The 24,592-nt window shown below is 36.5% G+C and overlaps 1 protein-coding gene across 3 annotated transcripts in view; it reads right to left on the bottom strand.

Moving 5' to 3' along the window:
* CHIC1 (cysteine rich hydrophobic domain 1) overlaps positions 1-24,592 on the bottom strand; it is a 60,225-nt gene that overhangs the window by 9,249 nt on the left and 26,384 nt on the right. For all 3 annotated transcript variants that reach the window (XM_029930682.1, XM_029930681.1, XM_029930683.1), the window contains exon 3: positions 16,232-16,387. In XM_029930682.1, the coding sequence (XP_029786542.1) occupies positions 16,232-16,387 (156 nt within the window). The remainder of the gene's footprint in view (positions 1-16,231; positions 16,388-24,592) is intronic.

Raw genomic sequence — 24,592 nt, 5'->3', positions numbered from 1 at the left:
GGGGGAGGGGGAAAAAGAGGTGGTGGTGATGGTGGAGGGCACTTAAGGGGAAGAGCACTGGGTGTTGTATGGAAAACAATTTGACAATAAAATATTATGGGGAAAAAAAAGGTTTTCAAGAAAAAAAATAAAATAGAACATTATTACACATTTTAAACTCTTAATTGGAAGAGTTTTATTAGGTTTCTGATGAAAAGGCACCATTAAAATTTAAAACTACTTCTTAAAATTAAATGATTTACAAACCAGTATCTGAAATGATTTCCAAAGCACCAACACATACGAAACTATTCTATTCATTCAACTATGTACATTAAAAATCAATGGCAATTGTATTCAGCTAATTCACAGTGGGCCAGATCAGCAATAAAACCAGCTAGAGTAAGTATGCAGTGGAGCTACTGCACTTGATAGAATTTATGTAAACAAAATCAGATGAGTAACAAATAAAGAGACTGAATTAGTAATTATAAATCTTTCCAAAAAGAAAAACTCAAGCCCAGATGGTTTTAATGATGAATTCTACCAAACAGTTAAAGAGGAAATAATACCATGAATACAAACACAAAATTCTCAAGAAAATACTAGCAAACTGAATCTAACAACATATGAAAAAGATTATACATCATAACCAAGTGGAAGTTATTTCAGGAACACAAAAATAAATTGGTGCAATAAATTATATTAATAGAATAAAGGACAAGATGACATCATCATCTTCCTAGATTTAGAAAAACCATTGGACAAAATCCAATATTCACTCATGATAAAAATCCTAAAAAAACCTAGGAATAAATGTGAACTTCCTCAACCTGATAAGGAGCATCTACAAAAAACTACAGTTAATATACTTAATGGAGAGAGACTCTTTTCCTTTTAAGATCAGAAAAAGACTAGAATGTCTCCTCCTCCTACTTTTATTCAACATTGTACTAGAAGGTATAGACAAAAATAAGAAATAAAAGGTATCCAGATTGGAAAAGAAAAAGTGAAACCATCTTCATTTGCAGGCATGATCTTGTATAGAGAAAACCATAAGGAATCTGAAACAATTCTCCATAGAGTTAATGAAGTCAAAACTGCCACCAGTAGGATCCTCACTGACTCTGCTCTTCTTCATAAGAATGTTAATCTTATCTTTTAGAGGCAAACAACAGGAAAAGCTTGGGTAGGCTTAGACCAGTTTGAGCTTGACCAAGCATTCACACCTTTGCATATGGACCATGGAGTATCTGACAGTAACTTCCACCTCATTATAATCTCTGTCCAAGGAGGAGTACAAACCTCATTAACAACATACCATGGATGTACAGACATGTTTCCTAAATACATGCATGTGACCTTATACGTCTACATGTGATGACAAAACCTCCCTTTATGAATATTCATCCTACCCTTAAGTAAAAGAAGCCCATTTACCCCCACTTAGGAGTCATGGCTTTGGAAGTTATTCCCTTTGGTGATCTCATTTGCTGAAGTAAAGCTTTCTTTGTGTGACAACTCCACCTGGTGTAGTCTCTATCTGTAACTCACCAAGGGGACACCTCATGTTAGTTATTAGATTACAATTCCACTAAAACATTACTAGAATAAGTAAGTATAGCAAGTTTGCAGGAAATTAGATTTTGGTAGGTAGAATTGTGACCCACATGATTTTTACCTCCTGGAGTTACACTGATGAACATGTTACATTACATTGCAAAAGGGATGCTGCAGATGTAATTAAAGTTACTAATTATGTGGCTTTAATATCGGCAGATTATCCTGGGTTATTTTGGTGGACCCAATGTAATCTCAAGGGCCCTTAAAAGTAGAGGACATTTTCTGGCAGATGGAAAGACATTCAGAGGGGTTTGAAGCACAAGAACTCAAACAACCATTGCTAGCTTTAAGACAGAAAGGAACGCATAGAAAGTCTATGAAAGAAACAATTTCTGGAAAAATCTGAATGTGTTTGGAAGCAAATTCTTTCCCAGAATCTCTAGAAAGGAATGTAGTTCTGCCAGCACCTTGATTTTGGCCCTGTGAAATTTTAATAGGAGAACCCAATTGAGGCACACCCTGACTTCTCACTGAGATAATAAAGGGTATTGTTTTGAGCCATTAAGTTTGTGGAAATTTGTCACACTAGACAGAAAAGTAATGAGGATCTACATATTAAAATCCATCGTATTCACTAGTGACGAACAATCTAAAAATGAGAGTAACAGACCACTTACAAAGGAATGAAGAACAAAATATGTAGAAATAAGTTCAACAAGAGAAATATAAGACTTGTAAATTGAAAACTAAAAACACTGCCAAAATAAAGAAGAGGTAAATAAATAGAGAGATAGCCTATGTTCATAAATCAGAAGACTCATGCAATAGCATTTACAACAATGGTGTTGGGACAGTTGGATATCCAAGTGAAAAATTATGAATTCAAACACCGATCTCATACCATGCACAAAAACTAATTCAAAACAGATCAAAGACCTCATTATAAGAGGTGGAACTTTAAAACAACTGTAAGAAAACATAGGAGTACATCTTTGTGATCTTGAGTTAGGCAAATTCCTTTTAGATATGATGCAAAAAGTACAAGCAAGAAAAATTTAAATGTGATAAGTATGACCTAATCAAAACAAAAAAATTTTGTGCATCAAAGATACCATCACGAAAGTGAGAGCCTTTCCAGAATGACCCTGTGAGGGCCTTAGGGAAATCTCTTCCTTGTAGAGAGAACTATTAACCTGATCGGTATTAGCAAGGATAATCAATCAAATGTTCCAGAGATTGAACCAAAGGGATTACAACAGTTTGAGAAGTGTTTACTCAACAACATTTATGGACCATAGGTAAGAACACTGGGAGACCTTGGTAATGAAGCTAGGCAGTATTAGTCATATCTCCACTGCTCTACTTTGTGGAGCTCAGCTTGGGAGCTGAGTGACAGGCAGTTCTCTGTATCTCTCAGCTCCCTGGAGTGGAACTGCTTTCCTGGGTAGGTTTGGCATGGTGAAAATAGGCATATCCCATTTTCCCACAACTCTGTGTTGCAGAAAGTCTGTATCATGTGGATTGTGGCACCACCCACTTCTCTACCCCCAACTTCTTCAAAACAGACAAAACAACTGGTAAAAAGTGCAATTCCCCTTCCTGGCATATATCTGAATTGTGTGAAAGCTGATATATTTGGCTTGACAACTGAGTAGCAGGTCCTATCTTCCCAGCTTTCTAGGGCAGATATTTTGCATAGATTTGATAGATGGTGAATATTACCAGACCTCACCCTCCCTGACTCTGGGCTAAAAAAATCCACAGCTACTATCATACCAAATAATACAAAATCACAAATCACAAAATTATACCAAAGACAAAAGACAATGATGCCCGCATTTGCCACTTCTATTCAATACACTACTGGAAATTCTAGACAGGTCAATTACAAAAGAAAATCAATAAAAGGCATCTAAATTGAAAAGGAAAAAATAAAATTATCTCTGTTGGCCGGTGATATTATCTTATATGTAGAAAACCTCAAAGAATGTACACAAAATCTGTTAGAGCTAACAAATTCAGCAATGTTTCAGGATACAAAATCAACATGGTAAATTCAGTTGCATTTCTATACAATAGCAAATAGTCCAAAAATGAAATTAAGAAAATAATTATGTCTACAATATACCAAAATGAATAAAATACTTAATAAACTTAAGCAAAGAGGTGAAAAACTTGTACACAAAAAAGTATAAAACACTGCTAAAAGAATTTAAAGACTTAAATAAATGTAAAGACATCCTGTGTTCATGGATAAGAAGACTTAATATTGCCAAGATGGCGGTATTATCCAAAATGATCTACAAATTCAATGTAATCATTTTCAGAATCCCAGTGACTTTTTTGTAGGTATAGAAAAACCCATCCTAAAATTCATATGGAGTCAAAAGACCATTGTTAGGCAACAATTAAAAAAAAAACAAATACAAAGGACTCACATTTTAATAAAAAAATATGGTACTGGAATAAAGGCAGTTATACAGAACAATGGAATAGAATGGAGCCCAGAAGTAAACCTTAAATGTATATGGTCAACTACTTTTTGACAACCATTCAATGGGGAAAAAATAGTCTTCAATAAATGCTACAAGGAAAACTAGATATCCACATGCAAAAGTATTAAGTTGGACTCTAAACTTATACCATATATAAAAATTAACTCAAAATGAATCAAAGAACCAAACATAAGAGTGAACACTATAAAAGTCTGTGAAGAAAACATAGGAGACAATCTTCATGACATTGGATTTTGCAATATTTTCTTGGATATGATACTGAAAGAACAGGCAAAAAGGGGGAAAATAGTTTAATTGGACTCCATCAAAATTTTCATCTTTTATGAATCAAATACACTGTCAAGAGAGCAAAAAAATAACATACAGAATGGGAGAAAATATTTGCAAATCATGCATCTGATAAGGGATTAATAACCGGAATATATAAAAACTCTCACAGCTCAACCATGAATAAGGAACTTAAGTTGCAAAATGAGCCAAGTACCTAATATAGAAATGGCCAATAACAAATGTAAAAATGCTCACCACTAGTCATTATAGAAACACAAATCAAAACCACAGTAAGACACTACTTCATGCCTATTAGAGTGGCTATTACCAATAAAATAGAAAATGGCTAATGTTGGTGAGGACCTGCAGAAATAGGAATCCTTGTGCATTACTGATAGGAATGTAAAATGGCGCAGCTCCAATGGAAAAGTTTGGCAGTTTTTCAAAAAGCTAAACAATTACCAGAAATTCTACTCCTAGGTATACTTCCAAAAGAATTGAAAGCATGAATGTAAACAGATATTTGTATGGCAGTTGAATGCAGTATTATTTACAATAGACAAAAGGTGGAAAGGACTTAGGTACCCATCAAATGATGAGTGGATTAACAATGTGGAATATACATAATAATATACTGCTATTCATCCATAAAAAGGAATAAAGTTCTTTTTAAAAAAGGTTATCTATTTTGAGAGAGCTAAGACACAAGTGGCAGAAGGGCAGAGAGTGACAGAGAGAGAGAGAGTCCTAAGCAGGCTCCGTGTTGTCTGACCATGAGATCATAACTTGCGTGGAAATCAAGAGTCAGATGCTCAACTGACTCAGCCACCCAGGCGTCCCAAAAAGAATGAAGTTCTAAAATATGCTATGAATGGATGAACCTTGAAGACATTATGCTAAGTGAAATAAACTAAGTGAAATAATGCCAGGACAAATACGGAATTATTTTATTTATACGAGGTATCTAGGCTCAACAAATGTGTAAACACAGAAAGTGGAATAGAGGTTACCAGGGTCTGTGGGGAAGGGGAGTGAGGAATTATTTGCCAACGGCTACAGAGTTTCTGTTAGGGTAATGAAAAAGATTTGAAGATAGGTAATGGTAATGGTTATACTGTGAATGTAATTAATGCCACTGAATGCTTAAAAATGCCTAAAATGGGGGCACCTGGGTGGCTTAGTCGGTTAAACATCTTACTCTTGATTTTGGCTCAGGTTATGAACTCACAGTTGTGAGATTGAGCCTTGATTTGGTAATCTGTGCTGGGCGTGGAGACTGCTTAAATATTCACCCCCCCCTCTACCCCCTCAAATTCTTAAAATGGTAAATTTTATGTTATATGTATTTTACTACTATAAAAACTTTTCAGAAAAATCCAGTGAACACATGAGAAACCAAGAAAGGATGTCATTAGGAATTTCTGTATGATAGATGACCCTACCCTCAAAATGAAAATCATGAAAGCAGTGAGACTGATTACTCTCACTGAGATTACTCACTGACTGATTACTTCAAGGAAACTACAATAAGATAAATAGCTGACTTCTGATTAGAAACAGTGTAGGACAGAAAGCAGTAGGATAACACATTTAAAATGATGAAAGAAAAAAAAGATTGCCAGGCAAGAATCCCATATGCATCAAAATTAACTTAAAAAAATAAAGGTAATCCATTTAGGCATGTAAAGAGCTTGGAAGTTGTCTCTTCTGCCCACATATGAAGAAGAAAAAAATACACAGGACAACCTAAAAACCAACTCCTCATAAATTCATCAGAGGTGTGAGGTTATAAGATGCATCAGTGCCCCCAAGACTGGATAGAGATACAGATGAATACAAATAAGCACAATTTACCAGAGTAGAAACACAGGAGGGGAAACTATGTGGGAACAAGGACTTGGGTAGCAGGACCTGAACTTGACAAATTTCTGGAAGTTCAGTGGCGACAAGTTTGAGAGTTAAAAATTCCAAAAGGACCCAGTCCCAGGGAAGACTCCCACACTTTGAGTTTTATTACCAGGAGCCCTATCAGGTTCTCACAGATTAGGTAATACTCCCCTCGTCCTTCTAGTAGGGAAAGGGAAATAAATATGCCCAGAACATTCTGTTCTTAAAGCCTGCTCTTAAGAGAAACTACTGTGCAAGAGTCTAACCAATCTGGGGGAAGGGAAATACACAACACCAGCACCCTCTAGCCTTCCTGTCCCACCTAAAGGGAAAAACAAAACAAAACAAAACAAAACAAAACAAAACAAATTGAGAAGAACTTGTGAAGGGCACAGCTCAGGGGTACAGGGTCAGTAAAGAACTTAGGCCAACTCATAGTACTATAGAACACTTCTAGTCCTTGAACACCTTACCACTACATCAATAAGGCTTCTTATAATATGGGAATACAACTGAAAGAAGTGCATCTCAGACAATATCCAAAATAAATAAACCATGTGGATGACATAGGGAATATAGTCAATAATATCGTAGTAATTTTGTATGATGACAGATGGTAACTATACTTCTATACTTACTGTGGTAAGCATTGTGCACTGTAGAGAACTGTTGAATCACCATGCTGTACACATGAAATTAACATAATATTATATGCCACCTATACCTCAAAAAATAAAGAATAAAGACAAACAAAACATGAACATAACTTACTTACAGTCTCCTATACCAGGCAATTCATTAAATAAACTATGTTAGATTAAAAAAATAAAAAATCTCTAGGGAAATCTAAAGAAAACAGGCCAGACAAAAACAAGGACACTGGGGAAAGTTTAGCCTCCAACACTGACAGCTATAGCAAATAGTAAGTAAAGCCAAATGCCTAGCCTGACAACATAAAATCTTACTTAAAGCCCTACTTACCTCAGTTTCTTTCACCTATGTGTAACTTTCAAACAAAAAGTAGAAGTCATATTACAAGATATAGCGAACATCAGAACCAGACTCAGAAATGACAGAGAAGTTGAAATTATCAGACTGGGGATATCACTCAACTAAAACTAATATGCCACATACCGTAATGCAAAAAGTGGACAACATGAAAGAACAGATATGGATAATGTTAGGAGAGAAGTGGAAGATGTAATAAAAAATCAAAAGGAAATGGTACATTGAGGCGCCTGGGTGGCTCAGTTGGTTGAGTGTCCAACTTAGCTCAGGTCATAGGCTTGTGGTTCGTGGGTTTGAGCTGGTTCGTGTGGTTCATTGGGCTCTGTGATGACAGCTCGGAACCCGGAGCCTGCTTTAGATTCTGTATTTCCCTCTCTCTCTCTGTTCCTCCCTCACTTGCACTCTGTCTCTCTCTTTCTCTCTCAAAAATAAATCAAGATTTTAAAAAAGTTTTTTTTAATGAAATGGTAGAAAGCGAAAATACCATAACAGAAATAAAGAATGCTTTGGATGGGCTCATCGATAGACTGGACACAGCTGAGGTATCAGTGAAGAATGATGATATATTAACAGAAACTTTCAAAACTGAAATAAATGGAAAAAAGAAAAATGAATAGAATATCTCAGAACTAGGGGCCAATTATAAAAGGAGCAATAGATACATAACAGAAATACCAGAAGGTATAGAGGGAAAGGAACCGATGAGGTATTTATAGTAATAATGATAAAATAATTTCCCAAAATTAATGAAAGGCATCAAACCATAGGTTGAGGAAGCTCAGAGAATACAAAGCTAGATACTCAAAAGTCTATACTTAGTAATCTCATATTTAAACAGCAGATAATCAAGGAAAAATCTTGAACAAAGCCAGAGGAGAAAAATACCTTACATACAAAGGAGCAGAATAGGAATTACATTGGACATCTCTTTAGAAATCATGCAAGCCAAGAAGAGAGTGGAATGAAATATTTAAATTGTTAAAAGTATCACCAACTTGGAATTCCATACTGAGCAAAATTGTCCTTCAAAGATGAAGGACAAACAGACTTTCTCAGATAAAAATTTGAGGGAACTTGTCACGAGTAGAACTGCTTTGCAAGAAATGTTAAAAGAAGTTTTTCAGAGAGAAGAATGCTGTATGTAAGACACTCAGATCTTAGAGAAGCATTAGAGATGAAAAAATTGAAGGTAAAAAGAATAGTTTATATCTTTTATTCTTTTATTTTCAGTAAAAGTTTTCATGCTTCCCAATTTGAGGGTTAAATTAGGGTACTTCTCTGATCCTTAATTGATATAGCAGAAAAAATTGTTCAAAATAATAACAACAATGTATTCAATGATAATAGCTGATGGATAAATAAAATGGATGGCAGCAATGTTATAAGGGATGGGATAGAGAAATTGGAAAACCTCTGTAATAAGGGAAGTGGTATTGTGTTATTTGAAAGTGGTCTTGGACTAGTTATATATACACTACAAACTCACTTTAATGGGCAATCACTAAAGATTAAAAAGTAGGATTATAGACATGCTAAGGGAAGTTAAAAAAAATAATACCATACAAAATACTCAGTTAAAATTAGATAAGGCCAAAAAAAAAAAAAAAAGACTGGGAGACAAAAACAGGAACAAAGAACAAAAGCAATAAATAGAAAACTGTAATTAACATGGTAAATATTAATTCAATTAGATCAACTATAGTCAGAGTGGATCAAAAACAGATTCACCTATGTATTGTCAGCCATTGACCTGGGAGTGGCAGGCAAGATGGCGGAGAAATAGGGAGCTCCGTACTTCCCACCCACATCCCTCAAACAAAGAAGGGTTGAAGCCAAAGGACACTGAACCACATGAGCCTGGGAGAAAAGGAGACAGAGTACACTAAGAAGACAGCCTCAAAAGTGCATGATTGCAAACTGGGGAAGATTAAAATGGGAGGGGACCCGGAGACATGGAGGAGAGGAATCACCCTCTGTGGAGAGACAAGGGGAAGAGAAAGAGTAGCTGAAACTGTTCATAGAACTCTCCCTGGAAAAGAGAAAATACTCGGCCCAGGACAGAGAGGGATCCTGTCACCCCGTCTCTAACTGCAGGGCGTTCAGAGAGAGATACTATCTCTAACTGCTGTGCTTTCTTTGGGCTGGGTGCCCTGGTCCCAGTTGGCACCAAGAGGAACTGCTCCCCTACTTGATCCTTGATTAGGAAGCATCAGGCCTGCGGGATTACATTTTGGGCAGTAACATTAAAGTGCGAGGACTAAGACTGGGAAACAAGGCGGAGCTTGGTACATAGAACATGGCCCACCTTGGCTACACCCGTGGCACAGGGTGATTGTACCCAAAAGAGTGATTTGCAACACTTGGTTCAAGAAGGGACTGGGGCGCTGCCATTTTTCTCCCCACAACCACCAAGGCAAGGCCTCAGAGAGCAGCCAGGGGACCCACAGTGGAGGTGAGAACTGCCTACAACAAATCACGCTCCCCCCATCCACGCTGGATAGCTGCTTTTTTTTTTCTTTTACCAGAGCCAGGGGCAAGACCAACATTGATGCATTGCCCTAAAAAACTATAGATCAATTCTTGTTATTCTGCTAGGAGCCATTTCTGAAGTAAGGCAGGTTTGCAAGGCCTCCCACGGTCAGGCGACCGGTGTCTCCACCCACTCAAGCCCCACTCAATTTCTGCTTGAGCACCAACCCCCAAGGTGCCAGGCCAACTCATATCAGGAGTGACTTGCCTTCTTATGTTAAAAATATGTGAATTGTACCTTGTGAAAAAACTTGTTATAGGAGTTTCTTCTTTTGTGATTATAGGAGCAAATGTTACATTTCCTGAGAAAACCTGTTTTTCTTCCCCTGGGAAAACAGGCTATTGACCCCTGCTCACAAAGACCTAACTCTTGCCTTTGCTATGCTAAAAACTTTGCCTTGTATTTGAACGCTAAAGATCCTTTCGTATCCCATATGATAAACACCTAGTCACCTATTTATAAAGGTTATGCATGAGTCTTCCACCAATCTATGTTCTGAAAAATTTTTACATACCAAAGAATTTGTCATCAGAAATTATTGTCTAAGGCAATTGCCATTTCTGTTTTGTACACCATACATTTTTTCAATAAATAAAGCTGACTCTTGGGTCAGGGAGAGTAGCCTGCCTGGTGAGCAGAAAGAAGCCCAGGCTCTCTCACTCCTTCAGAGAGCTCTGGACCTGCTGGAGCTGGACTCCAGGACTATTCAGATATATTTTCCTTTATTTCATTCTTATCTCTCCACTCCCCTGGACTGGGAACTCTGGTTATGGGTTTGGATCAACAGTCACATTTAATCCATTCCCATGACACATATTCTACCTTCCTTTCTCCCTCTCTCTGTAATAATCAGACTATATAGTATCTCTGGTAACATTATCTTCATTTTGTTCTCCTCACTTCCTCTTCCTATGCAGCCAAAAATCATCTATCCAGCAAGCCTGTCATTCAAAATAGGAGAGATAAAGGTTTTCTCAAATAAACAAAATCTGAAAGAATTCATCACCACTAAACCAGCCCTACAAGAAATCCTAAGGGGGGCTCTATGAGGGAAATGTTGCAAGGAATTCAAGGTACCAGAGACATCACTACAAACATGAATCCTACAGAAAACACAATGACTCTAATCAACTATTTTTCAATAATAACACTGAATGGAAATGGACTAAATGTTCCAATCAAAAGACATAGGGTATTAGAATGGATAAAAAAACAAAATCCAACTACATCCTGATGCCATGGAATTCACTTTCTCCATAAGTGTGCATGGCACATTCTCCAAGATAGATCACATATTGGGGCATAAAGCAGCCCTTCATAAGTATAAACGAATTGAGAGCATTCCATGCACACTTTCAGATCACAATGGCATGATACTTGAAATCAACAACAGGAAAAAGTCTGGAAAACCTCCAAAACCCTGGAGGTTAAAGAACACCCTACTAATGAATGATTGGGCCAGTCAGGCAATTAGAGAAGAAATTTTAAAAATACATGGAAACAAATAAAAGTGAAAATACAACAATCCAAACTCTCTGTGATGCAGCAAAGGCAGTCCTAAGAGGAAAGTATATTGCATTCCTGGCCCATTTCAAGAAACTAGAAAAAGTGCAAATACAGAATCTAACAGATCACCTAAAGGAACTAGAAGCAGAGCAGCAAAAGCAGCCCTAACCCAGCAGCAGAAGAGAAATAATAAAGATCATGGCAGAAATGAACAGCATAGAATTAAAAAAAAACACAGTTGAACACATCAATGAAACCAAGAGTTGGCTTTTTGAGGGGTGCTTGGATGGCTCAGTCAGCTGAGTGTCTGACTTCAGCTCAGGTCAAGATCTCACAGTTTGTGGTTTCGAGCCCCACATTGGGCTGTGTGCTGGCAGCTGAGACCTGGAAACTGCTTTCTATTCTATGTCCCTCTCTCTTTGCCACTCCCCTGCTCATGATATGTCTCTCCATGTCTCTCAAAAATAACTATTAAAAAAATAAAAATAAAAGATTTTTCAAAAAAAAAAGAGTTGGTTTTCTGAAAAAAGAGACAAAATTGATAAACCTCTAGCCAGGCTCCTGAAAAAGAAAAGAGAGAACACCCAAATAGACAAAAACAAGAATGAAAATGGATCTATTATAACCAATCCCTCAAAAATACAGCAGTCATCAGAAAATACGATGAAAAATTATATGCCAACAAACTGGACAACCTAGAAGAAATGGACAAATTCCTACACATACGCACTACCAAAATTCAAATGAAAAGAGATAGAAAAACTGAACAGACCCATAACTAGTGCAGAAATTGAATCAATTATCAGAAATCTCCCAACGAATAAGAGCCCAGGGCCTGATGGCTTCCCAGGGGAATTCTACCAGACATTTAGAGCAGAGTTAATACCCATTTTTCTCAAGCTATTCCAAAAAATGGAAATAGAAAGAAAACTTCCAGACTCATTCTACAAAGCCAGCATCACTTTGATTCCCAAACCAGACAGAGACCCAGCAAAAAAGAACTACAGGCCAATATCCTTAATGAATTCAGATGCAACAATACTCAACAAGATACCAGCAAATCGAATTCAACAGCATATAAAAAGAATTATCTACCATGATCAAACGGGATTCATTCCTGGGTTATAGGGCTGGTTCAATATTCGCAAATCCATAAATGGGATACATCACATTAACAAAAGAAAAGAAAAAAACGATATGATCTTGTTGATAGATGCAGAAAAAGAATTTGACAAAATACAGCATCCTTTCTTAATAAAAACCCTTGAGAAAGTCGGGATAGAAGGAACTTACTTAAACATCATAAAAGCCATTTATGAAAAGCCCACAGCTAATATCATCTTTCATGGGGAAAAACTGAGAGCTTTCCCCCTGAGATCAGGGACACGACAGGGATGTCCACTCTGACCACTGTGGCTTAACATAGTGCTGGAAGTCCCTGCATCAGCAATAAGACAACAAAAGGAAATAAAAGGCATCAGAATTGGCAAAGAAGTCAAACTTTCATTTTTCACAGATGACATGACACTCTACATGGAAAACCCAATCGACTCCACCAGAAGCCTTCTAGAACTGATCTATGAATTCAGCAAAATTGCGGGGTACAAAATCAATGTACACAAATCGGTTGCATTCTTATACACCAATAATGAAGCAACTGAAAGAGAAATCAAAAATCTGATCCCATTCACAATTGCATGAAAAACCATAAAATACCTAGGAATAAACCTAAACAAAGATGTAAAAGACCTGTATGATGAATACTATTGAAAGCTTATGAAAGAAATTGAAGTAGACACAAAGAAATGGAAAAACATTCCGTGCTCATGGATCAGAAGAATAAACATTGTTAAAATGTCCTTATTCCCCAAAGCAATCTACACATTCAATGCAATCCCAATGAAAATTGCACCAGCAGTCTTCTGAAAGCTAGAACAAATTATCCTAAAATTTGTATGGAACCACAAATGACCCCAAATAGCCAAACTAATATTGAAGAAGAAAACCAAAACGGGCGACGTCACAATCCCAGATTTTAGCCTCTACTACAAAGCTGTCATCAACAAAACAGTATGGTATTGGCACAAAAACAGACATATAGACCAATGGAATAAAATGGAGAGCCCAGAACTGGACCCACAAGTGTACGGCCAATTAATCTTTGACAAAGCAGGAAAGAGTGTCCAGTGGAAAAAAGACAGCCTCTTTAGCAGGTGGTGCTGGGAGAACTGGACAGCAACATGCAGAAGAATGAAACTAGACCACTCTCTTCCACCATACACAAAAATGAACTTAAAATGGGTTAAGAACCTGAATGTGAGGCAGGAAACGATTAAAACCCTAGAGGAGAAAGCAGGAAGCAGCCTCCTTGACCTCAACCACAGCAATTTCCTACTCGACACATCCCCAAAGGCAAGGGAATCAAGAGCAGAAATGAAATATTGGGACCTCATCAAGTTAAAAAGCTTCTGCACTACAAAGGAAACAATCAAAAAAACTAATAGGCAACTGACAGAATGGGAAAAGATAGTGGCAAATGGCATATCAGATAAAGGGCTAGTATCCAAAATCTACAAGGAGCTCACGAAACTCCATACACAAAAAATGGATGATCCAGTGAAGAAATGGGCAGAAGACCTGAATAGACACTTCTCCAAAGAGGACATCCAGATGGCCTACAGGCACATGAAACAATGCTCAGCATCGGTCATCATCACGGAAATACAGATCAAAACCACACTGAGATACCATCTCACACCGGTCAGAGTGGCTAAAATGAACAAATCAAGAGACTATAGACGCTAGTAAGGATCTGGAAAAAACAGGCACCCTCCTACACTGTTAATGGGAATGTAAATTGGTGCAGCCTCTCTGGAAAACAGTGTGGAGGCTCCTCAAAATATTATTAGTAGAACTCCCCTATGTCCTAGCAATGGCACTGCTAGTGATTTACCCAATGGATGCAGAAGTGCTGCTGTATAGAGGCACATGTACCCCTATGTTCATAGCAGCACTGACAACAATAGCCAAATCATGGAAAGAGCCTAAAGGTCCATCAACTGAGGAATGGATCAAGAAGATGTGGTTTATCTATACAATGGAATGCTACATCGCAATGAGAAAGAATGATAATTGGTAATTGGCCATTTGTGGCAACGTGGATGGACCTTGAGGGTGTCACACTATGTGAAATAAGTCAGGCAGAGAAGGACTGATACCATATGTTTTCACTCATAAGTCTAACAGGAGAAATCTAACAGAAGACTATGGGGAGGGGAAGGGGGGAAAAGAGTTACGGAAAGGGAGGGAGGCAAATCATGAGAGACTCTTGAATACTGAGAACAATCTGAGGGCTGAAGGGGGAGGGGGAAAAGGGAATGGTGGTAATGGACATGGAGGAGGGCACTTGTGGGGAAGAGCACTGGGTGTTATATGGAAACCAACATGACAATAAAGTATAATAAAAAATAAAATTAAATAAAAAAAATAATGGAATACCCATTTTAGAGATGAAAAAAAGACTAAAATCAAAGAACCACATATGTCCATAAACTAATTTCATTCTCAAAATTTGAATAAATATTCATATATATATGTATAAATATTCATATATATATATACAGGAAATGAGAAGGTAACTGGTACATTACAAACATCAATTAAATATAAAATAAGGAAATAATGGAGTAACTGAGTAAAAACATATATGATATGTGGAAAACAGGTAACAAAATGGCAGGAGTCCTTCCTTATCTGTTACAGACTGAATTACATTTCCCCAATTCCTAAATTGAAGTCATAACTGCCAGTATCTCAGAACAGGACTATATTTGAATATAGGGTTTTTATAGAGGTAATTAAGCTGAAATGTGATAATCAGGGTGAGCTGTAATCCACTATGACTGATCAGTTATGATTAGGACACACGAGTTTAGAGGGAAGACCATAAGAAAACTCAAAGAGAAAATGGCCATCTACAAGTCAAGGAGACATATTTCAGAAAAAAAAAACCTCTCCCAACACCTTGATCTCAGACTTACCACCTCCAGAACTGTGAGAAAATAAATTTGTTGTCTAAGCCACCTAGTCCATGGTACTTTATTAAGGTAGTCCTAGCAAACTAATTCACTACCATTAATCACTTTATTTTTATGCTAATTTTTTCCTTTATAGTTTATTGTCAATTTGGTTTCCATATAAAACCCAGTGTACTTAAAAATCAATAAAAAGCCAGAGGGATGGCAGTGTTTCATTACTTTCCTTTTTGAAGTACCCATTAAGAAGGGCAAGAGAAAATATAGAGAGGAAAAAATAACTGGTAATATTTTTGGCCTTTGTGAAACAACTGTACCATTAATTAAAGCTGTACAAGGTGCTATAATTTTGAAGATGGTTCAGTAGGCTAATTATTATTGAAAAGTTTAAATGAGTCATCAATGTGGCAGAGGGTGGCTTCCTTCTTTCCAGTGAAAGTAAAAATATTCTGAAGACAAATATAAAGTTCTATAGAAGATGAAATTAAGATATTAGTCTTAAATCCATGATGTAACTACTAATGTCTTGTTATAATATTATTTCAACATGTTCAAAACTAAGTAGGCTCTCCCCTCAACTCTGTAGGGTGACTCTCACTTTTGTTTTTCCTTAGATCAGAAGACACACTCTCATATTTGTAGCTTAGTATTTACTTTATATCAGCTTTGGGTTGTGTAAAAGAAGTAGCCTAGCTACATTTGTATTTGTTCCTGTACTCCATTTATATTTCACTTATTTAAAATGGTGGGAACTCGTATTAACTGACAAAGTGTTAATAAAGTGTGGGCAAATGACTTTAGCTCTCTGTTCCCAAGTCTCCCTCTCAAATAAGGATAGCATTGTTATGAGAATTTAAAAAATCATGTAAAGTACTTGGCATATACATTTGGTTAATAAATGTTAGCTCTTATGGTTACACAATAAAATGGTTACTCACTCTTTTGTTGAGACATATAACAGGCCACAAGCTGCAACCCAGTGTGCAACAGCAGCAGAGACAACCACAGAGCAGCCATTTCACATTGACTGGGAGAGCCTTTTTCAAACATGCATTCACACGGCCAATGCTGGTCTTAAATTCTTCTGGGGCCACCTACAACAAGGGCACAATCTTTATTTAACAGTTTGTGAGAAGCTTTCCGCTATTTATTTCTAAACCTAAAGGAAATGTCTGTCTTATTACAAAGGCTTTAAGGAATTACACATCTAAAAATATTTCCTCCCTATACATGTTACATACTCCTGGATGACGTTAGAAAGCAAAACAATATGATTTCGTGTTTACAGAACTTATTCTGATATTAAAAAATAATCTTATGAAATTACCAGCAATAAAATGACAACAAAATTGGTGGCAAAGAATATCTGACAAGCAGTCTTCCTACCAAATATTCTCATTATTCAGGCAAATTTATAGTCTCCAATCATTCTGACTAGTAAGACTAGAAGCATAACAATAAAAATCTAAGTACTACAAGAGGGAATGGAATTAAAATTAGACTTTGGAAATATTCCTGGATTACTTTTAAAAAGGCAACTCTTGAAACTTTTTCTCCCTGGCAGATTTGCAATGTAACAAATTTAGCGCATGCCATTGTTTGTAGGGAAAAGCTACACTAACAAGACGGTGAGGAGTGATTACATTAAAAAAGGTCTTAATATTCAGCATAAAATGGACTCAAAACTGCTGTAAATTTTGAAATCTGAAAGGTCTTTAAACATACAATTTTAATATCTTAAATCTCTACCTCCATTCCTGGAAGTGGCTGCTTGTGCCTCTCTGTAAACAATGACAAAGTCAGTTCAAAGGCAAGAGCATGACAGGCATAATAAGATTAATACCAAAAAGTCTGCTTGAAGGTTATACAATTCAAAGGCATATTAAAAATAGTTTGCTTTCAGTGAAATCACATTTCTGGATCACAAAACTTATTCCCTTTCGTTTAAAAAACGGTCACACAAATCTATGGGAAAAAATTCTAGCATCTGGCTGTAAAAGCAAAAATTATGAAAATATTGGAAAAAATAAGCTGCTATAAAAACCCTTTTAACATGTTTGGTATAAAAATAGGAGTTTAACAACTACTTCAAGTAAAAATTGTACTAGAGGAATCAATTTATTACACTTTATCTTTTAAAAGTCATGTCTTAGAATCAACACTACAAGACATATACCCATTAGCAGATGTTATAAAGATACATTACTAAAGAATTCAGCACCATCATGATTAAGACATTAATTATACTACCTTTATTAGAATTGTTCATGCCACCCAATAAAGTTAATTGCTTAACCCATAAATTTTATTTTCTTCCTAATATGTTAACCAACAGCAGTTGTAAAACTGCAAGGCTCAAAACTGTATTTACATAGGTTAAGTAAGCTAATCTATTCTCCATCTAAATTGTCAGCAATATGACCTATAGACAATCAATCAGTAAAAAGAATTCCAATTAAATGACTAACTTCCTGGGATAAATATGAAAATAAATTCAGAGAACCATGCCTTATGACTGAAAAACAGAAAACACTAACAGGCTAAGCATATTAGATAATAAATCAAGATTTGGATTTTGATTACTTATTAGCTATGAAAAATCCTAGGAAAATTCATTTTAATATTTCGAAGTTTTAGTTTCCCACCTAATAAAATGACAATAAAAACCTGTGTCTTACAATCTCACAGGAAATGGAAATCTTATCTCAAAAAGAACCTTGTGACCAGAATGCTTTGAAAAGGGAAGCCAGTGAATCCTATCTCTTGACTAGGTTTGGAGAAAGAAAAGCAAAGCTCTCATTTGTGTGGAGTTTGATCAGGCAACCAATAATAATTCACAGACTTGCTACACATTTTATTATAAAAAAAAGGATGATTAGCTACACATTGTTTTTTTTTAAATTTTAATTCCAGTAAACTAACATACAGTATTACATTAGTTTTAGGTGTACAATAGAGTAATTCAACAGTTCCATACATCACCCTGTGCTCATCATGGCAAGCGATCATCACCTTAATCCTCTTCGTCTATTTATCCCATCCCCCACACCCCCCTGGTACCCGCCAGAGTGTTCTCTATAATAGAGTCTGTTTCTTGCTTTTTCTCTCTCATTTTTTCCCCTTTGCTTGTTTTGTTTTAAAATACCACATATGGGTGAAATCCTATGGGATTTGTCTTTCTCCAACGGACTTATTTACTAAGCATTATATATACTCTCTAGCTCCATCCATGTTGCCACAAAGGGCAATATTTCATTCCTTTTTATAGCTGAATGATATTCTATTGTGTGGATATTGATATATAGATACAGATATATATCACATCTTCTTTACTCATTTATCAGTTGATGGACACTTGGGCTATTTCCATACCTTGGCTATTATAAATAATGCTGCTATAAACATCAGGGTGTATGTATCCCTTTGAATTACTGTTTTTGTACTCTTTGGGTAAATACCCAGTAGTGCGATTACTGGATCATATAGTAGTTTTATTTTAACTTTCTTGAGGAACTTCCATACTATTTTCCACAGTGGCTGCACCAGTTTGCATTCCCACCAACAGTACATGAGTGCTCTTTTTTCCTCCACATTCTTTCTATGCCAGTATCATACTGTTTTGCTTACTACAGCTTTGAAATATAACTTGGAAGTCTGGAAGTGTGATGCTTCCAGTTTTGCTTTCCCTTTTAAAGATTCCTTTGGCTATTTGGGGTCTTTTGTGGTTCCAGACAAATTTCAGGATTGTTAGTTCTAGTTGTGTGAAAAATGCTGTTGGTATTTGATAGAGATTGCATTAAATGTGTAGATTGCTTTGGGTAATATAGACATTTTAACAATATTTGTTCTTCCAAACCATAAGCATGGAATGTTTTTCCATTTCTTTGTGCCATTTTGAATTTCTATCATCAGTGTTTTATAGTTTCCAGAGTCTAGGTCTTTCACCTCTTTGGTTAGGCTTATTCTTAGGGACCTAATACTTTTGGGTGCAATTGTAAAAAGATTGTTTTCTTAATTTCTCTTTCTGTTGCTTCATTATTGGTGTATAGAAATGCAACAGCCTTCTGTATATTAATTTTATATCCGGTGATTTTACTAGATTTGTTAATCAGTTTTAGCAATCTTGTGGTGGAGCCTTTAGGATTTTCTATATATATTAACGTGTCATGTGCAAATAATGAAACTTTGATTTTTTCCTTGTCAATATGAATGCCTTTTATCTTTGTTGTTTTTGTTTTGTCTGATTGCTATGGCTAGGACTTCCAGTACTGTGTTGAATACCAGTCGTGAGAGCTGACATCCTTGTCTTGTTATCACTTCTTCCCCATTAAGGATGATGTTAACTGTGGATTTTTCATAGATGGCCTTTGTTATGATGAGGTATGATCCCTCTAAGCCTATTTTGTTGAGGGTTTTTATCAGGAAGGTGCATTTGAAAAGAATGTGTACTCTGGTTCAGGATGAAATGTTCTGAATATACTGTTAAATTTCTCTGTTCTAGTGTGTTATTCAAAGTCATTGTTTCCTTGTTGATGTTCTGTTTAGATGATTTGTCCATTGATGTAGGTGAGGTGTTCAAGTCCCCTACTATATTATTATATTATTACCAACTAGTTCCTTTATGTTTGGTAATAACTGTTTAATGTATTTGGGTGCTCCTATGTTGGGTGCGTATATATTTACAACTATTATATCTTCTTGTTGGATTATCCCCTTTATTATTAGTGTCCTTATTTGTCTCTTGTTAGTCTTTTTCTTTAGAAATTTATTTCATTTTTTAAAAGTTTATTTATTTTGAGAGAGATATAGATAACACAAGTGGAGGAGAAGCAGGGAGAGAGGGTGAGAGAGAATTCCAAGCAGGCTCCACACTGTGAGCGCAGAGCCTGATGCGAGGCTCACACCCAGAAAGCTGTGAGATCATGACCTGAGCTGAAATCAAGAGTCGGACACTTAACTGACTGAGCTACCCAGGCACCCCCAGTCTCTGTTTTAAAGTCTATTTTGTCTGATAAAAATGTTGCTCTCTGGCTTTCTTTTGACATCTATTTACATGATAATTATTTTTCCACCCTCTCACTTTCAATCTGCAGGTATCTTTAGGTCTAAAATGAGTCTCTTATATGTAGCAAATAGACGGGCCTTTTTATTTTTAATCCATTCTGTCACCTTATGTCTTGATTGCAGCATTTAGTCCATTTACATTCAAAGTAATTATTGATAGATACATATTTATTGCCATTTCATTACTTGTTTTGTGGTTGTTACTGAAGATTTTCTCTGATCCTTTCTTGTCTTTCTCTCATGGTTTGCTTGGTTTCTTTAGTGATATATTTGATTATGTTTTGCTTTATTGTTTGCATATTTATTAGTGGGTTTTTGATATATGGTTACCATTAGGCGTATAATATTAAGTTGATGTTCATTTAAGTTTGAACACATTCCTTTCTCCTCTCCTCCTATTTTAGGTATATGCGATTGTATTTTATCATTTAAGTATATGTTATTGTATTTTATATCCTTTTTGTTGAGTTCATTGAATTTTTATAAATAAATCTATTTTTACTATTTTTGTGTTTCCTACCTCTACTCTACACTGTCACTTTTGGTCTCTCTGCTCAAAGAGTCCTTTTTAATATTTCTTGAAGAGCTGGTTTAGTGGTCATCAACTCCTCTAGTTTTTGCTTGTCTGGGAGTCTCTCTCTCCTTGTATTTTGAATGAACCTTGCTGGATTTTTTTTTTTGGTGCAAAATGGTGATTTTTTTAAAGCATGAGGACAGAACCCATGGGCAGAAAGAGCTGCCCTGGTGAATATTCTTGGATGCAATTTTTTCTTATTCGGGACTTTGAATATATATATATTTTCTGTTGGAAAATTTCCTGTTAGTCTTATGGGTTTTCCTTTATAATTTAATAACTTTTCTTGTCTTGCTTCTTTTAACATTTTTTATCACTATATTTTTCAAGTTTAACTACAATATGTCTGTGTGTCATCTGCTTTTGCTGAGTCTGCTGTGAGTTCCCTGTGCCTCCTGGATCTGGATATCTTTCCTTCTCCAGATTAGGGAAATTTTCAGCTATTATTTCTTCAAACAAATTTTCTGCCTTCTTTCTCCCTCTTCTTTTTCTGGGACTCCTGTAATATGAATGCTATTTATTTTATGCAGTTACTGAATTCCATAAGTCTAATCTTGTTTTGCATAATTCTTTTCTCCCTCTTTTGTTCAGCTTGATTACTTTCTATTACTCTGTCTACTAGGTCACTAATTCATTTCTCTCCTTCCATCCTCTGTTCATTCTATCAAACACATTTCTCATTTCATTTATATTGTGCCCTTCATCTTTGCTATGTTATTCCTCATTTCTGTTAAGAGTCTCACTCATGTTTTCCACTTTTTTTCTCAAGTCCACCGAGTATCATTATGATCACTGCTTATATTCTCCGTCAGGCATCTTACTTACATCTGTTTTGCTTAGATACTTCGCTATGACCTTGCCCTGTTCTTTCATTTGGGATAAATTTCTCTGTCCCTTCATTTTGCCTGCCTCCCTGTGTCTCTTTCTGTTTGTTAAGAAAGTCAGTTGTTTCTTCTGTTATTGAAAGTAGTGATTTTATGAAGAAGGAGTCCTGGATTCCATGTAGTGTGGTGTCCCCTGCTCACCAGAACCTGGTACTTTGGGAGAGTATCGGATTGTGGGTGTTGTTATGCCCTGGTGTTTCATCTGATTCAATTTTCCTTTCAGTGCAGATAACTGCACTGACTCTTGGCATGTTGTGGGCTGGGCTTGCTTTCTATGCTGTTAGTGGGACTTAGCAGGTCAGCTCTGGTGGGGGGGGCATCAGTGGGGAAGCAGTGATAGGAGCAGAGGGTCGGTGTTACCAAAATTTGCGCTGGGCCACTGGTACTGTGCTAGATCCCCTGAAGCACTGCAGCAGCTGGGGACTGTTGGTGGGGGTGGCCAAGGGCACAAGGCTGGGCATGTTGTGCAACAGTAGCTGAGGATGCATGGTTGGGCACAGCATGTGAGGGCTGCTAGGGGAACATGACTGAATATAGTGCACAAAGACACCTGTGGGGCAATGGAAGGTATCCAGAGAGGTCGATGGGGAGGTATGGCACTCAATGGTCAATTAGCTACATTTTTAATGCAAATTCAATGCTCTTCAATTCTTCAATTCTTTAGAGGAAGAAAAAAAGATGTCCTTTGAAAGTACAAGGTGCCAAGTTGCTATCTTAAGATTTATCTCTTAGTGATATTCAATTACGTTTTTCCTAGTGAATCACTGGGCAACCAAGTAGAAATTAAAATAAGGAAAATATATTTATACATTTAGTTCTAGTCTGTAATATAACATTAACATCAATTCTCTTTAACTTGTATATCCAAAACCACTAACACATTTTAAAAATATGGTAAATTTTGATGTACACTCATGTAAATAATAAAAATCTTAAATCTGTCCACTCACAAATTTTTTAAATCCTTATTTAAAATATCTTTATTTTTTTAACGTTTTATGTTAGAGAGAAAAAGCATGTGGAACCTACTTCGGGTCCACTGTTTCTTCTCTGCCCCTCTTCTGCTCCTGCTCTCTCTCTCTCAAAATAAATAAACAATAAAAAATAACTTAAAAATGAAGTAAAAATTTTACTTAGAATGTTTATTTAGAAGTGTATTAGCACAGACAAAAAAAAAAAAAAAGTAAGGCACGAAGCTAAAGCCAGGAATGAATCAGTACAAAATGTAAAACTTGCGTTTTGTTTAAAGTATTGTGAATAAAATATATGCCAACGTATATAAAATTTGTTATGTAAGTCTTCTTTTACTACATGCTTCTGTAAATGAATTAACCAAAACTTTATTTTTTAATGTTTTTAATTAATAGTTTATTAACAAGATGGTTTCCATATAACACCCAGTGCTCCTCCCCACAAGTGCCCCTCTCCATGACCAACACTCCCCCTTCTATTTCCCCCTCACTCTTCAGCCCTCAGTTTGTTCTCAGCATTCAAAGGCCTCTCATGATTTGCCTCACTCCCTCTCCCCAACTCTTTTCCGACCCTTTTCTCCTTCCCATGGTCTCCTGTTAGGTTTCTCCTGTTAGACCTATGAGTGCAAACATATGATATCAGTCCTTCTCTGCCTGACTTATTTCGTTTAGCATTACTCCCTTGAGGTCAATCCATTTTGCTACAAATGGCCAGATTTCATTCTTTCTCATTGCCATGTAGTATTCCATTGTATATATATTTACCACTTCTTCTTGATCCATTCATCAGTTAATGGACATTTAGGCTCTTTCCATGATTTGGCTATTGTTGACAATGCCACTATGAACATTGGGGGACAGGTGCCCTTATGCACCAGCACTTCTGTATCCCTTGGGTAGATCCCCATCAGTGCTATTGCTGGGTCATAGTGGAGTTCTATTGATAGATTTTTGGGGAACCTCCAAACTGTTTTCCAGAGTGGCTGTACCAGTTAACATTCCCACCAACAGTGTAGGAGGGTGCCCGTTTCTCCACATCCTTGCCAGCATCTATAGACTCTTGATTTGTCCATTTTAGCCACTCTGACCGGTGTGAGGTGGTATCTAGTGTGGTTTTGATTTGTATTTCCCTGATGATGAGTGATGTTGAGCATCGTTTCATGTGCCTGTAGGCCATCTGGATGTCCTCTTTGGAGAAATGCCTGTTCAAGTCTTCTGCCCATTTCTTAACTGGATTATTCGTTTTTCGGGTATGGAGTTTGGTGAGTTCCTTGTAGATTTTGGATACTAACCCTTTATCAGATATGTCATTTGCAACTATCTTTTCCCATTCTGTCGGTTGCCTATTGGTTTTTCTGATTGTTTCCTTGCAATGCAGAAGCTTTTAATGTTGATGAGGTCACAATAGTTCATTTTTGTTCTTGATTCCCTTGACTTTGGGGGTGTGTTGCATAGGAAATTGCTGCAATTGAGGTGGAGGAGGCTAGTTCCTGCTTTCTCCTCTAGGGTGTTGATGGTTTCCTGTCTCACATTCAGGTCCTTTATCCATTTTGAGTTTATTTTTGTGAATGGTGTAAGAATGTGATCTAGTTTCATTCTTCTGCATATTGCTGTCCAGCTCTCCCAGCACTATCTGCTAAAGATAATTTGTTCTAGCTTTGAGCAGAATGCTGGTGCAATTTTGATGGGGATTGCATTGAATGTGTAGATTGCTTTGGGTAATAAGGACATTTTAACAATGTTTATTCTTCTGATCCATGAGCACGGAATGTTTTTCCATTTCTTTGTGTCTGCTTCAATTTCTTT

This window comes from Suricata suricatta, chromosome X (assembly GCF_006229205.1).
Source record: "Suricata suricatta isolate VVHF042 chromosome X, meerkat_22Aug2017_6uvM2_HiC, whole genome shotgun sequence".
Lineage (NCBI taxonomy): Eukaryota > Metazoa > Chordata > Mammalia > Carnivora > Herpestidae > Suricata > Suricata suricatta.
Note: the sequence above shows the minus strand (reverse complement) of the source record. Positions and strands in the feature narration are given on the sequence as shown.